Genomic DNA, 15,843 nt, shown 5'->3' on the forward strand with positions numbered 1-15,843 from the left:
GGGAGGCACAGAGCAATTCTCAAGCATTAAGTAGTCCACTGAGATTAGTCCAATAATTTATCAAAGGTAATAGCTAATAACAGACACAAGAAACTCACTCACAGCCTTCCTAGAGCCTCATGTCAGAGTTGTCACCTTACGAAAGCGTTACAAGAAATTCTTGGACCACAGGAGCAAATTTATTAACCAGGGGCTGATAAACTCTTCCAAGAGTCCCACAGCCCACAATAAATCATACAAATCAGGTTGCAAACACCAGATCTTTAATAAAAATGAAGTTGGAGGAGTGGATGTTAGAACAATGTTAGAATTCAGCTGGCAGGATGGAGGGGACTCGTTTTCATTTAGCCTGACCTCCCATCCCGAGAGGGATCAAGGCTTGGCCCTGGCATCACTCCAGCACTGCACTACACAGCCATCATACGACAGTGACTAATGAACTGCTGAAAGAATAAAGCAAGAAATGGCAACTTAAGGGATCTGGGTAATAAACTAAAGAAAAGAGCCATAAAGATTCATCAGAATTAGAGACAGAAGGCACCTCCCAGGTCACAGACTCCATGTTCCTGTCAGTGGAGAAGAGGCACCCACTGTACTGCTCTGGCCGTGCTGCCCTTCAAGACCTAAGGAACAAGGTCCCACTCTGTTTCACTTACCAAATTCCACCCTCACATTCAACCCCAAATTTTTTTTAAGTCTTTGAAATCCAGAAATGAAAGAACCAAATGAGAAGACTGCTTTATCCTGCTGCAGCCAGGGCTGCCTTTCAGAAATCAACCTTCTGAATTATGCTGCTGTGTAGCCACCGATGAGAGCAGGCAGATCCACAGCCAGCAGTGACAATGTTCTGGTTTGTTGAGGGCCCACCAACACGCAGAACAGATGCCTGATAGATAAGATAATTGAACACAATGTGGTGGTTCAGGCCTGAGGAACCCTAACACGGTCTTGGTGCTGCAGGAAGGACTTTAGGAAAGCCAGAACAGCACCAGAAACCAGCCAAGGATTTGTCAGGGTTCATCTAGCACAACTCTGAACTCCAGCATAAATACGTGCCCTTCCCAGAAAACTCCAGAGAAAAATGAGGCTCAGGTGGAAGAAGAGGCAGAAAACATCCCATTTCCACTGGAAGTATTTCACTTGTGCGCTGGGCTGGCTAACCCAGACAGCAGGAGGGTTTCAGGATGGATGAAATGCGATTACATTATAATTATCCTTTGTTACTTTGCAAAGTACACGGTTATGCACTTTCTTTACTGCCCAGGGAAATCATGTTAACACAATTAGAGCAAGAACCCTGCTTTAAACATGGTTGCTCGGACGTTACTAACACGGCTCCAATTCTCAGTACAGACAGTCTTCAGAGCCATCCTGCTCCATAAATCAGTGGGAGTTCTGTCACTTGCTCTGAAGAGAAGGGACACTCTCCAGGATGCGCTGAAGATACAGCTCCACTCTATATCATCATCTGTGCTAGAGCTGCTGGCACGAGATGCTGCAGAATTTCTACATCTCTCGCATTTATTATTCTTTGCAGCAGAATATCATTCTACCCACTAATAAACTAAGAGAGAGAAATCTAACAACAGCTCTAGGGCCGTGCAAGGCAAGTGTTGGAGGCCAGATTAGAACTAATGAGCTCCTGGCTCCCACTCAATCACAACCATCAGAACAATTAGCTCAAATAAACCCAAGAACCGTTTTCTGCTCCGCCGTCGTCTGCCCGTCCTCCCCAGTAACTCCCAAGCTGGAAAACTCCAATTGGCTTTGACAGAGGGGAGAGGTCACAGACAAAGCAAAGTTCAGTGCAAAATGCCAACAGACTGGTGGGGAGACCCACAGAGTGTCCCTCTAAAGGGGGGTACGAGAGGCTCCTGCTCCGGTCCCGCAGAGCCCTCTGAGGAACAGGCAGCTGGATGGGGATCGGTGCCTCTGGCTCTGGGACACTGGGAAGAGCAAAGGACACCACCAGGCAGGGATGGGTGACACAGATTTACAAACACGAGGATGGGGAAAGTCCCAAACTCCATGATGGATCTCGGGATGCATGGGGGTTTCAGCACACGGGGTTCCTGTTCCTAGAGAGCCAGAATCCAGTACCTTTCCTGCGAAGGGAAGAAACCTTAAGAACACACCTCCCCTTTTCCAACACCGTGGAGATCTCTCCTTGGATTCCAGCACGCAGCAGACACACACACAAGGGACTGTGCATCCTTGCTGTTGAGATAAGTAGATGCAGAAGGGAAGCACTAAAGTCACTTCAGTTTAGTGCAACCTCTTGCCATTACTTACGCTCCAGTGTCCTCCCAGGGAACGCTGAAGGGCCCGAGAGGAAGCAGTTTTTGCTGCACATTAACTTGCTGGATTAGGGATTAAAAAACCTGTGCCCATTTCACAGAGGTGCCCAGTGGAACCACACGGTGCCACAATGAATCTGCCATCAGGAGCAGCACACAGAACCGAGTGTCCTGATCTCATTAACAGCAGGTGCTCTGCTCCTCCAGTCAGGGCACAAATGAGTAACATCCCTGTCCCATAAACAGAGGGTGTTTATTATCCAGTCCTTCAGCGTTCCCACTGTGCTCTCTCTCCTACAGTGGTTTGGGTCCATCATGCACAATGCACTCGCATTATGCACGGATCAGGGACATCACTGCCCATGACAGCTCCTCTGGAGCCCTTCCAAAATGTTGTGTCATATGATGAACTGAAGTGCCAGGGGGACACGCAGTAAAGACAGCAATCATGGCAGTGTGTGCACTCCTCATGCCAAATCCATTCACAGCACTCAGTGAAAAGTACTTTTCTGGGGGAATGTAAATGTAGTCTCTTTCCTAAGTTTTAAAAATCAGAATGCTCCAAGCATAAGGCTTCCTCTTCTTACCAATGGAATATTCCTTCTGCCTTCTCCTTTTGACAGCTTCATGTCAGCTTTATGTTCAGATCAGTCTGTCATTTAATACTAGAGATACATTCCCCTTTCCCCCTCTCAGCCTCCCATCTAAAACCTGAATTGTTCTCAATAGTGGAAAACATATTCAAAAACATCAAAATGATAAACAACCCAAACAGTAACAGAATCGGAGAGTAAACCAAACATGATTGATTAACCTCCTCTGGTAGAGCCCTGCATACAGAGCCAAAGGAAAGAACACTTAGCACAAAAATCTTTCTCCCATTAAGTGGCAGATTTAATCATTGATTAAAAAGTTAATCAAGAGTCTATAAAAATTTTGGCTGGAAAGATGGGATCTTAACCCAGGTGACTGCTTTTTAGTAAATATTTGAAGAACTGGGTACACACAGCCCCAGAGACTGATGGTAGAACAGGGAGGTTACAGGCCAGGCTCCATCCTTCCTGCCCTAAATCCCTTGTCTTTCTATCTGAGGATTTTCAGGGAAATGGGTGTTTTTACTGAAGTGATTCAGGAAGGTGTAGGTCCTTCTGCATCCTGGAAATTCATTTCACCGTGCCCAGCACTTGCAGTCACTCATCATCTGCCCAGAGAGGTCCAAAACCCAACAATTCTGCCCTCGTGAACAGGGCACTGCCTTTAAGTGGCAGTTTATAAACCAGCCTAGCATCAAATTTAGTTGTTGTGGAACAAGTGCTCTCAGGGCTAGATTTGGGAGATAGGAACAAATGACTTCAAATTGCACAGCACTCCCAAGTTCCAAAACACCCTCAGCTCGACAGAGATCGGGAACAGCGAGCACTGAGGTATCGTTGGCATCCGGGGCAAACAGCACTGCAGCCCAGACCACAGCACGTGAGGCATTTTCTGTACTCATGCATTCTATCAGCAGAACAAATACATTTTTAGTCAATTAACTGTACACCCTACAGCTGAAAGAGGCTCTAGGTCAGGTCTAAATCGTGTTTGCATGAATCCACCAAAGGCCACTGAAGCAAAAAAATCCACTGTATGCACCATTTGTGGGATTTACACTACAGTACCCGTTTCACAGGTTCAGTAAATAAATGCAAGGGAAGGAGCATGGAGCAAAGGAAAATTCCAGCAAGCCTGGAGCCAGCCAGTGCTTCAAACTGCAGAGAAATTCTCTCTTGCAAAGGTGTTTTTTACCCCAGAGAGAGAATTACGATCTGATCACAGTATATCTGACTGGCTTGAGATCATAATCCCATTTCATTATAGTAAATATTTCACTGAGAACTCTTTCCTTTACCCCCAGCATCCAAAGCAAGCCTGCTGGAAGCCACTGGTTTTACATTTGGCCAGCACAAAAGAATAGACACTCTTCCAAGTGTCTCAGGGAGGAAGATGTGCACGGGGAGGTGCATTTCCATCTGGAACTGTGCGTGGTGCTACTCACGTACCGAAGCCACTGACAGATTACATTATTTGCTTGTAGTGCTGCTCAGCCCCAGATTACACAAAGAAAAAAGGCATTTTCTCCACGTGGAAGAATAGGAGCTGCACAGAGCAGGGAAAGGGAGAGGTCTGAGGTCTTTTTATTGCTGGCTGCAGACGGGAGATGGTCAGAGACGGTCAATGACATGGTTCAGTGCTGTACCAACAGGGCATCTGTAACTCAACCTGAGAACTGTTCTGAGCCCTGCTTTCAGTGAACTGGTGATCACAACCCCCGTGAGTTCCCCCTGAGAACACCCACGCCCACACCTTGCCTTCCCAAAGGTGTGCCAGAGGGAAGGAGCATCGGAGCAGACGCTTCTCCCAGCAGGGGTCAGGGCTGCGGTACAAATTCGGGAGAACGAGCAGCGCTTCCCCAGCTCTGCCCCCAAAAAAACGAGCCCTTTTTTTCTTGGCAGTCACAGCTGTCAAAACCACACAAAGGCAACTCGGCAACCAGCACCAAGGAACTCCCCACAAAAGTTGAGCTCCTGATAACACTCCTGCTTCTTGCTAATTACCTTTCAGTGATAAGCTGTCAAGATATTTGTGTTTAAAAGACTGATCTACCCGTTAATCTGCAGAGGGATGCAGGGCAACCTTGTACACGGACTCTGACGGGCTCCTTCCCCCCAGGGTGTGAGTTTTGAATGCAAATACATCTTTAGAGCTGTCTTAAAAGAGGACAGGGGACAGCAAGGTGAGGCAAGCAGAAGTGGAGACGGGAAGAAAAGCCGGGATGAAGAGAACTGCAACGTAAAACAAATAGGCTTCAGTATTACTAAACCAGAGGAAATTAATGCATGTGTCAAAACCAAGGCTACAATTCCAGCACAGGACTAAACACCTGCCTGAATTTGACATATTCCCTTATTTGAAAGGGACAAAGGACACTGTCAGGTTAAGGTATGAGGTATTCCCAGACATCAGGTACAGAAGCTTGCCTTTTGTACCCAAAAAAGAAAAGAAAAACTAGTAAATCTCTTTGTCTGTTCACATTTTTCTCATGTTCCATGACTGAACTGGAAGTATTTCACTGATGAACTTTCTGGTCTGCCTGGTTACAGTGGCTGTCCTTAAGCACTGGATGGCATTAGTAGGGTTGGCACAGAAAATAAAGAGATGCTCTTTTCTCTCCCCACTGCTTCCCTACCTATGAGGCCCATGAAGCCACCACAGCAGGAGTACAGCAAGAAACAGTCTGTTTGGTTCATCCATCATCAGCAAAACTGTCAGTTCAGCTCCAACAGCAAAATCTTTATTACTGGTTATGATGCAAAAGGCAGGAACCGCACGGTCTGATTTCCCCAGATCTGAGGCTGAGTTTGCAGTACCAGCAGTTGGAGGGGAAATAATTTTGACTTTTCACTGAGCCAATTTGATCTGGAAATTGTTGAGAGCAAATAAATATGGCATCCCACCGTGGCATTTCTGCAGTCGCTCTCCAGCTACAACCACCTCTCTCTTCTTTCCTGAGCGTCAGTGATTAGTATTTGGCACATGTAAAAAATCAGCTGCTCCCTGAAGCCATGCCTGACTGATCAATTACAGAGCTAATACCTTTTCCAGGGGTCAGTTTAAGAGACGAATAACCCCTTTCAAACTTCCCAACCTGCAGCACGGGGAGACTGTTATTTGGTTTTCTGCAGTCCTCTTGGAAAGGTCAGAGTGCCCACAGTCCCTGGCTGCCCACAGCAACACACAGCAGTATATCCCAGACAATCCTCCAGGTGCCCAACGACCTTTCTGCAGTAAACAGTCCGTGCAATACAGGTGCTCTCTTTTCTCCTCAAGAAAACAATCATTTATTGACCCTGGACTTATCTTTAAAAGGTAAGCAGAGCCTAAGCTGTCTGTCACTCTGTCCCCCACCAGTGCAAAGCAGATACCTGCATGCACATGTCAGCTCAGCTCCCTGCAGCACTTGCTTCTTCTAACAGGCTCTCTTCTAGGTGTCATTTCAACTTGCTAATCCACCTCTTTTCCCTTCTGTGCTCTGCGGAAACACAAGCACTCCGAGCACACGAGTGAGCGAGGCAAATACACTCCCCCCCAATCTGCAAACAGCTCTGGTGCCCCTCACACTCCAAAGGGCTTTCCCAAACAGCAGTGAAGTGGGAGACACCACAGCTGTGGGTTTCACACTCTATCTTTTAAACAGGAAAAGTCTGGCAGGGCTGCATTAGCACTTTCCACACATACCAGCCAAGAAAGTCATGACACACCCTCTTCTCTAGCTGAAGCATCCAGCAGCTTAGAGGCTGGTGGGAAAAAGCAGATACAAGCCTGGATTCCTGCTCAGAATGGAGGGTCCTATGGAAAACAGAAAGTTCCAAGCCTCTAGGCTGGGCATCAGTTCTGGGCATCTTTGATCATGCACTGATTTTTCCTCCTGGCTTTCATCTAGGCTCAGGCAGACGGGGAAAAAAAATACCAACAAATCCCATCCACATCCATCCTCCCTGTTATGGAGGTGCTGACCTGTAAGAATGGCCTAAGGGGAAGCAACGAAAACAACAAAGCTTTTAGTACAAGGATAGTTTGGAACACATTTTAGCAAATTACAGGAGTTAAAGCTCTGGAGGAAGGAGAGAAAAGCTACTTGTAGCTACTGCACACACTTTAAACCAGCCAGCAAACCCACTACCTGCCCTGCCAGCGTCTCACATCACATAGGGAATATTTACTAATCCAAAGGCTGTATCATCACTGACTTCTCCTTGCAATTCTTTTTTTTCTCCATCTGTTTCTTTTCATACAGCATTTGTCTTCTAACCTTCCTGATTTGTTTTCTTCATGTCTTTTTGATTCACAAAAAAAAAAAAAAAAAAAAGATACACCTTATCTCTTTCCCAGGCTGCACCACCCTCCCTTGTTTTGCACAGTCAGTCTCATATCTCAGCACCATATTTATTTCTCTCTCTCTCTGAACAAACAGAAGTGTAGGCACTTTTAAGGAGTAAGGGCTCTGTTTGAAGAGTAATTAGCTGTCAGCATAAAACTAATATTTATGGATTCTCATCCTTGAAAACTCTAACTCTGCTACCCGGCACTGATTATGGCTGTTAGAAACAGATGGGGCTGAATCCATACAACTTGAAATAATCCTATATTTAAAAAATAATTAACTACAAATAAAGGGCTGAATGAACGCCACTCGCTTTGCTAAACTTGATTTGCAGTTTGCCTTGTTTGCCCGGAGAGGAAGCTGGGTTATTCCCAGGTATGTCGTGCTCCCCGGAATACCTTGGAAGTGGGATTCTGCAGTGGATTCAAGCACATGCTCCCCAACTCCCAGTACACGAGATGGTCGGATATTGGAATATTCCAAATGCCCCGGAGCTGAGATGCAGCAGGGAAGGATGGCTCAATCCTGCCTGGGATCATAAAGAAACCCAGCACCCCTGGGTGTGTTGTGTCTGGTTGCCTGGCACAGAAGTTGGAATTTTACCAGCTGTGCAGCCTTTGTTTTAGTGACTGACAAAGGTACCGGGAGGGGAGCTTTAAAAAACTGTTTTTAAAACGCAGGTTGGAGCAGGTGAAAGCCCTCGGTGTGTTACTCTTCGACTTTCTCCCCTCTTCAACCTGGGGCAGCTGAACGGCGGCACCTCCTCCAGAGCACAAACCCAGGAAATTTACGCTCTGCTTAATTAAATCTGTGCTTTTTACTTATTGGCACCTCTTACTGGAGCAAAATTCCCTCCAAGTTGGTTATTCATCACAGCAAAAAGATACGACAAACACAATCAAATACCACACAGAGCCTATCGCTCCTGGTTAACTGGGTCACGGCCCGTCTGCGATGCTTGTGAGGCTGCCAGGCTTTTATGCACGAGCTGAGGGCACGAGGACAAATTCTCCCCTCACCCTCACACCCCTGCAACCCCCTCGACGAGGTTATCCCGGCTTGGTGGGGTCACAGCGAGGGCAGCCCTCGGCTCCTTTTTAGTGGGTAACGATTCCTGTGCCAGTTCCATGAGGATTCACAGGGACAGACCCTCCTGCTCCTCTCCAGCTCTTGTGAGGGCACATCCCAACCCATCCCATCCCCATGGACCAGCACAAGTTTTGTCCCCGTTTCTGCAGAGGTTCACACCGACTCACCCCAGGGATCGAGCCTCTCACACAACCAGACACCTCCTGCCAAGCGAGTTTTTTTTTCCCCCCTAATAATAACCAAGCTGAAATTTAAATTTCCCTTTGCCTAATTTCAGCTCTTTAATTTCCAGTCACACCCCACCAGGCTGCCTTGACATTTCCTCTCCTGTGAGCGGAGGTGTGCGCGCCCACTGACAGGAACACCCCCTGGGAAAGGGACAACCCCAACTCCTGCCGCCTTCCTGGGGAAAAGGAAGGAGAAAGGGGGACAGGAGGGTTGTGTGGGAAATGAGGGTGAGGAGAGTGGAGGCAGTGAGGGAAGTACAAGGTGCTGAGGGGAGGTAAGGGCTGACTGAGGGGGTACATGGACAAGAGGGTTGACTGAGAGGGTACATGCTGTGAGAGGGGGTAAGGGCTGACTGAGAGAGGGGCATGATGTGAGAGGAGGATGAAGGTTGACTATGGGGAACACAGCTGTCAGGGCTGACTGATGGGGAATGTGACCATGGAGGGAGGCGAGGGATGACTAAGAGGGGACTGGCTGTGAGGGGAGGCGAGAACTGACTTAGGGGGAACACGGCCACAAGGGCTGACTGAGGGGGCACGCAGGTGTTGAGGGGAGGTGAGGGATGACTGAGGGGGGACCTGGTGTGACAGGAGTATGAGGGCTTACTCAGGGGTACACAGCACTGAGTGCTGATAGAAGGGGTACATGGCAGTGAGTGCTGGCTGAGGGGTTACAAGGCAATGAGTGCTGGCTGAGAGCGGCGCGGGCGCTCCTCACCTCTTTGATCTTCATCCTGCGGGCGCGGGTCTCGGGGTCCTCTCCGGGCCGCCCTCCCCGCACCGGGTGCCGGAGGCTCCGGCGGAACCGCTCGTAGTCGAAGCGAAACGGAGCCCGCGTCTGCCGGGCGGGGGTGGCGCCGGTGTTGGGCTCGGGTCGCCCCTCTCCGCCCTGCACCTGCTGCCGGGCGCCGGGCGCGGTGCGGGCCGGCGGGCCGGCCATGCGGGCGGTGGTGCGGAGCTTCTCCCGCAGGCGGCGGGGGGCGGCGGGGCTGGCGTGGCGGGGCTCGGCGGCGGCGGGGGGGCTGCGGGGCAGGTCGGTGTCGCGGGTGGAGGAGGAGGAGGCGGAGGACGAGGAGGCGGAGGATGAAGAGGAGGCGGAGGCGGTGGCCCGGCGGGGTAGGAAGAGGCGCTTGAAGCGGGATGAATCGGGCAGGAGGAAGAGGGCCCCGAAGCAGAGCGTGAGCAGGCCCGAGAGGAAGAGCAGGAACAGGAACTTCTGCGGCAGCCGCAGCCCCAGCGCCGCCGGCCAGCCCGGCATGCCCGGCAGCTTCCGCAGCACCACCATGGGGCACCGGATCGCGGCCGCCGGGCGGGACCCGCCGCCGCCGCCGCCGCCCCGGGGAGCGCCGCGGGCTCCTGCGGCCAAAGGCTCAGCGATGCCCGCCCGCACCACCGGCCGCCTTCACCGGGGACCGCACGTGGGTGGCTCCGGGCCGGGCGGAGCGGTGGCTCAGCGTCCCCCCTGCCGGCATGAAGGCGGCGGCGAGCGCATCCCGCCGGAGCCGGGCTGGGCTGAGCTGGGCTGCTCCCGGCGGCGCTCCCCGCCGGACGGACAGACGGATGGACGGACGGCTGCGGTGTGGGGCTGGCTCAGGCAGCGGCGCCGGCGAGGTGCGAGCCCGTCTCTCTAGGCGGTGGGTTCATGCTGCAGCATCTCTGCGGGGCGGGGTGGGGGGGAAGAGAGACAAGAGCGCGGTCATTCAACACCAACGAAGGATGCAGCCGGCGATACAAGCTTTTGTCCCCTGCCGGTCCCCCGCCTTTCAGCTGCACTAGTTCTCTTTCCCTCTCTCCGGACTTGCCATCAACTCTCCAGTCCGCGAGCAGCTCCTGCTCTGCACCATCTCCCTTTCCAGCTCCGGGCTGCTGGGCTTGGCTGGTGGGGCAGCCCGGGAGCCAAGAGGGGCAGCGAGAAGCTTCTCCTGCTCCTCCCTGACGAGGAGCGAGAAGCCCGGGAGAGGCAGGATGCCCTGGAAGGGGCAGGATGCCCTGGGACATCCCGGGAGAGGTAGGATACCCTGGAAGGGACAGGATACCCTGGAAGGGGCAGTATGCCCTGGGACATCCCGGGAGGTCCAGGATACCCTGGAAGGGGCAGGGTGCCCAGGGAGGGACACAGCACGGACAGAAAGGGACGAAGCTGCTCCGCTTCTCTCCAGGCTGCCAAGAGCTGCCTTCACCCGCGCAGGGCTGGGGGACGATGGGGCTGCAAACCAGCCATGCGGAAAGCTCGGCTCGGGCTGAGCTTCTCGAGGAAAAAAAAAAAAAAGAAAAAAAAAATCTATGGCTTTTGGTTTTGCTAAAATAGATGCCGGTAAATTCCCTCTTTCTCCCAAATCTCTGCTCGGTTGTTAGAGTTATCCACATCCCCACACCAATCCTCTCCTTATGGGAGAGACAGAGCTCAACTTTCAGACCCTGAAAACAAGCAGAACACGGCTTAAAACCCTACCCTACAAGCTCCAAATCACTCCTTTCTCCTACGGGCAGGGACAGCGCTGCCCCCCCAAAACACGCCGCCAGCCCCGCTCGGCGGACGCCTTCCTACCCCAGCCCTGTTTTACTCACCCCTCTGACAAATCCAAGCCTCTCCGGCTCCCACAGCGAGCAAAAAAATCTTCTCAGTCCTGCCCGCTCATCCCAAAGAGCGAGAGCCCCTCTCTCGCTGCTGCCAGCGCTCAGTTCGGAGAGGGAAGAAGCTGGGCTCTCCGTGGGGGACAGCTGCGCTCTCTCCCTGCCCACCCAGGCGCACGGGAGGGGAATGCCTAACTGCGCCGAGCTACTTGGATGCCTCTGCTTCCCACCTCGGAGGGGACCCGCGGGGCCGCTGTCGCCGCCCGGTGCCCCCTCACGGCAGCGCCGCCCGCCGCTCACTGCGACAGCGCCGGGGCCACGCCCCCGCCACGCCCCCCGCCGCGCCCCCTCCCGCCAACGGTCACTCCGCCGCCCCCGCCAGCCAATCAGCGCGCCGCGCCCCGCCCGCCCCCGCTCGCTACTGGCCGCCTGGCCTCGCCTCGCCTTGTCTATTGGCTGTTTGGTACGTCAGTCAAGCCGCGCGGCCCGCCTCCTTGTTTACCACAGTTGCCCGGCTCCGGCTCGCGGGGCGGCGAGCTCCGCCCCTTTCTTCCAGCGGCGGTCTCCCATTGGCTGCGAGGAACGCGGTGTGCCCGCTGTGATTGGCGGAGGGGGGGCGCAGCCACTTTAAAAACGGGCTGAGGGCGCCCGGCGGCTCCAGACGCTGTGAGGGCTCGGCAGGTGCTGGTTGAAGGCACCGCTGTTTTTCCCTCTCTTCGCACTTTGTGAGGGCTTTGAGGGGCGCATTTACCCAGCACAGCCCGCCCGAGGTTTGGTGTGTGCTAGAAGGGCAGAGCTCACAAGATGGGATTCCTACCCTGAGAGTGACGTGGCCCTGAGGGCAGTGCCTCAGTGCCTGGTAGGAGAGGGGGCAGGTTGGAAAGCACCCTTCTGTTTTCTATGAGCCCACAGCCAAATGGAATGAAGCACATCTGAACTCCGAATCCTTAAATCCTCACCCTTAACCTCCAGCGTACCATAACAAGTAGATTTGAGAGTGACCCTGTGAGGTAACACTGTACCAGAGGGGAAGATGGTGAAACAAGGTTTCTACTCACAAATGTTACAAAAACAACCCCAACCAAAGCCTGAAGAATTAACACTGAAAGAGGGAAAAAGGGCAACACTCAAACCCACCAGCACCTGGAACCGCTTGGGAACAGCTGGATGGATGGAATGGGGCACCAGAGGTGGGATTTGGGTACCGTGGGTAGGATGAGGCTCCCAGGAAAGGGTAAACGCAGCCACCGGAGCATCGCTGTGACTAAACTTGGAAGAGCTAAAAGAGAACATTTTGTAGGCTGGAAAGGAGCTGGAGCTGAGAGGAAAGAAATCATCTGCTGTTTGCGTCTGCCTGCGCGCAGTATGTGCCTTCTGCACAAACAACCAACACGGCAGGGGAGAAATACCTGAGCTGATTGCAGGGCCTCAGACTCTGAACTGCTCAGCTCAGTAGCAGAAACATAACTGTATTGTCATTTTCCTATGAAAAGCACTTTAAGCAGGTAGCAGAACCACTCTAGGAGCAGGATGCTGGAGCTGCTCCTGCCCCAGCCATGCCCAAGCATCACCTCACCTTCACCTTCCTCCACGCCTCCACAGCCTCTGCAGGTTTTCATCTTGTCAAAATAAACCTGAAAAGCCTTGTGCTTTTAAGCTCTAGTGGCTGCCCACTGGACCTTGAAGGCGGCCACCCCTCAGAGGCAAATTTGCATCTTGATTGTTTGGGTTTGAAATCGCCCTCTCAAGCGTCGCCTGCGGTTTGGAGGCAGGACCTGGTGGAGCACGAGGGAGATGCGGGCACCACCGCTCACCCACTGTGTTTGGTTTCCTCCAGAGCGGCTGCTGGAGGAAGGCTTGGCACAGCTGCTCTCCCTTCCCTGCCCTGTAGCTGCACCGTGAGGGAGAGGAGGAGGACACTCAGCTGCTTCATCTTGGCAGGTCGCACAGGAGCTCGTGGAGCACGGCAGATGCTCCACAGGCTCCTCAGAGCCCGGGGGAGCGGCTTGCGAAGGACGATTTGGTTTTGCTTCTTTGCCCGGCTCTTCACAAGGAGAAGGGCAGAACCCTGAGAGCCAGCTGCCAGTTCCAGTATTTTGAGCATGGATGAAGTTTGGCAGGGCTTTTACTGCTGCCCTGCCTCGTGCAACACCCCCAGGGAACGGCACCAGCAACACAGCATCGCTCCATGTGCTTCCATCAGCCCTTCTCCCCACACCTAACACCTGCCCCAACCTCAGATTGAATGGAAATAATCCTTCACCTTCCTCAAATCTCCTCTTTCCCTAGGGAGACCTCACACAGCAGGCTGCATTTTGTCTCAGCCTTTTAAAAATAAACCCCACCAAATCCAATCCAACCAACCAAAACGCCACCAAACCCAACCCCTCCAACTATTCCCGGTGGTGGTCCCTTGATCCTCTTAGAGATGATGGCCCCAGGATGGGAAAGGTTAGAGAGCTCCGCTTCCTAAGAGGATTTGGGGGCATCAAGGAGGATAATAAAAATCGACAGCAGAGAACAAACCAGAGGGATAATAAAACAGGCAGTTCTGAGCAAACGGAAGGGCTACGCCTCCCTCCTCACATTTCAGGCAGCAGCGCTGGAGAAGTTGGAGGCTTATCTTTTAATTAGGTTAAATTAGGAAATCTTTTTGTTTTGCTTTGTGTTTAGCATAACGTTGTCTTGGAGGTAAAAGCTCGGAGATGGGAGGTTTTCTAGATTAGGTTAAATTAAGATATTATGCTTCTTAAAGAAGACAAAGCATTGTCTTCAAGGTAAATGTTTAATTACATTTTAAAAACAATTTTGTCCGTGTAATAATAAGACAGAGCCCAGCTCTGCCTGCAACTGTGGTTCCAGACAGAAGCCAAATAAATTGAGAAATTGGTGTTGAAGGAGTTAGGAGGCAGAGTGTAATTACTGGGAAGATGGGGGTCCTGCTGCATTATAATTCTTGTTTTTAGCAGGTCTGGAAGAAATAATTTGGAGAAAATTACTTTTTTTTTTTTTTTTATGGCCATAAGAAAAATAGAATTTAATATCCACCTTTCTATGAGGAAGAAAACTACAGAGTGATAGATAACACTCAAGGCAAAGGAGTTTGGCCCAATAATTGCACTCAACCCTCCAGACTATCTTTTAAAGAGTCTTGATGTTTATTTTGCTCTCACTGCAGAAAATGCTCCCGTTGTGGCTGCAGGAGAGACTGGGATGTCTCATGGTACTGGAATAGCACTCCAGTTATTCCCCAGAAAGCCCTCTCTGGCTCTCAGAACCACTCCAGCTGGTGATTTTTAGGCATCACAACCATGAAAGGATAGAGCAGGGGGATGGGAAGAGAGGCTCTGTGGTAATGGCAGCAGGGTCAGAGCTGATGTGGTTCTGCAACAGAAAAAAGGAAGGGAAGAAAAGAAGGGGAAGGAGGGAAAGAAGGCAGAGGAAGGGAAGGGGAAGGGAAATCAACCCAACAACCCAGCCTTGTTCCATTGTAATGGAAAGGGATAGAACATCTAAAAGCATCCTCAGAACAGCACAGCCTCAGCATGTAAACCAGACACCCAAACTCTGTTGATAGCTACTACAAAGTACAGACAGTGACAACAAAACCCACTGGAACTGCCAGCTTTAGAGAGGAAGGGCTCCTTTACCTCCCGAGGAACAAGCGCGGCGCTTGACAGAACAAGGGGCCATCTCTGGAGGATTGCTGACACCTCACCGTGGCGTGGAGCCCAATTTGTGGCTCAGCTTTCTGCAGCCTGATCTGAGGAGCTGATGAATCCCCCCCACCCCTGCTGGGAACGGAGGGAGCTCCTGCTGTGTGGGATGGACGTGGCTGTTCCCACTTCCCACCCGGGGCTCTTACTCACCCGTGGCCCTGGTGGGGAACGTTTCGGGGAGGACGAAGCTTCTGAGGCATCTTCCTCCTCCCTGCAGCCCCAAGGCAGCTGTTCCCCACCTGCAGGCAGGCAGGCCCGATGTTATTCAAGGCTTAGATGTGTCAGTCCCCCTGCAGTTGTGATCAGATAAGGGGAAATCCATACATTTAAACCATAAATCCATTATGCAAACAACAGCCCCTCAACTTCTCCAAGCGGGGAGAACGAGCAAAAGAGTCCCTGATGGCCTGTAATGACTCAGGGCAGGAGAAATCTGTCTGGTATTGATTATTTTAAGGTTTTAGAAATACAAGCAGAGGGCATGAGGCAGTGGAGAAGCCTGGATAATTAGGAACCTCGTTATCTGCTCCATGAACGTGGGCTGTTGGGGTGTTTAACTTGGGAGAGTGTGCTCCTTCCTCAAGGAACAGGGAGTATGACTGCTTAGATTAAACCATGTGCTGATGGATTACTGGGATTGTTTCCATGGGAATTATTCTAATAAAACACTAAAAGGCTAAACTGTAATAATAATCCAACAGGGGATGGCAATGTCACCTGTGCAGGATGGATACAGAGGGGGTTTCCTCTTCCAACCTGCACATGGTGTGAGAAAAGTTATATATAAAGTGGGTGAAAAAGGCAGGAGAAGGGAAGAAAAGGAAGGAAAGGAAAGGGTAAAGGTATAGAAAGACATGTTTAAGGCTTGGCTCTTTGGAGCAGCCTTTCTCCTCCTCCTCCAAATGATGCCATCAGCATTTAGTGACCATCCTGTGCTGCCCAGGAGGAGGTTTGCAGGCTGGAAATTACAAGAGTAGATAAACCAGTAGTGGATTTTGCCCTGGTTTAATTCA

At 51.5% G+C, this 15,843-nt stretch overlaps 1 protein-coding gene across 1 annotated transcript in view; it reads right to left on the reverse strand.

Annotated features, from left to right (window-relative positions):
- The window catches only part of MAN1C1 (mannosidase alpha class 1C member 1), a 62,525-nt gene extending 51,133 nt beyond the window's left edge, over window positions 1–11,392 (reverse strand). Inside the window, exons 1-2 of the mRNA XM_050326255.1 lie at window positions 11,106–11,392; window positions 9,256–10,193 (exon numbers count right to left, since the gene is read on the reverse strand). Of these exons, the coding sequence (XP_050182212.1) occupies window positions 9,256–9,822 (567 nt within the window). The 5' untranslated portion in view covers window positions 9,823–10,193; window positions 11,106–11,392. The remainder of the gene's footprint in view (window positions 1–9,255; window positions 10,194–11,105) is intronic.
- Between the last annotated feature and the right edge of the window lie 4,451 nt (window positions 11,393–15,843).

The sequence above is a fragment of the Myiozetetes cayanensis genome, unplaced genomic scaffold (genome assembly GCF_022539395.1).
Source record: "Myiozetetes cayanensis isolate MyiCay16 unplaced genomic scaffold, myiCay2020 scf31, whole genome shotgun sequence".
Taxonomy (NCBI): Eukaryota; Metazoa; Chordata; class Aves; order Passeriformes; family Tyrannidae; genus Myiozetetes; species Myiozetetes cayanensis.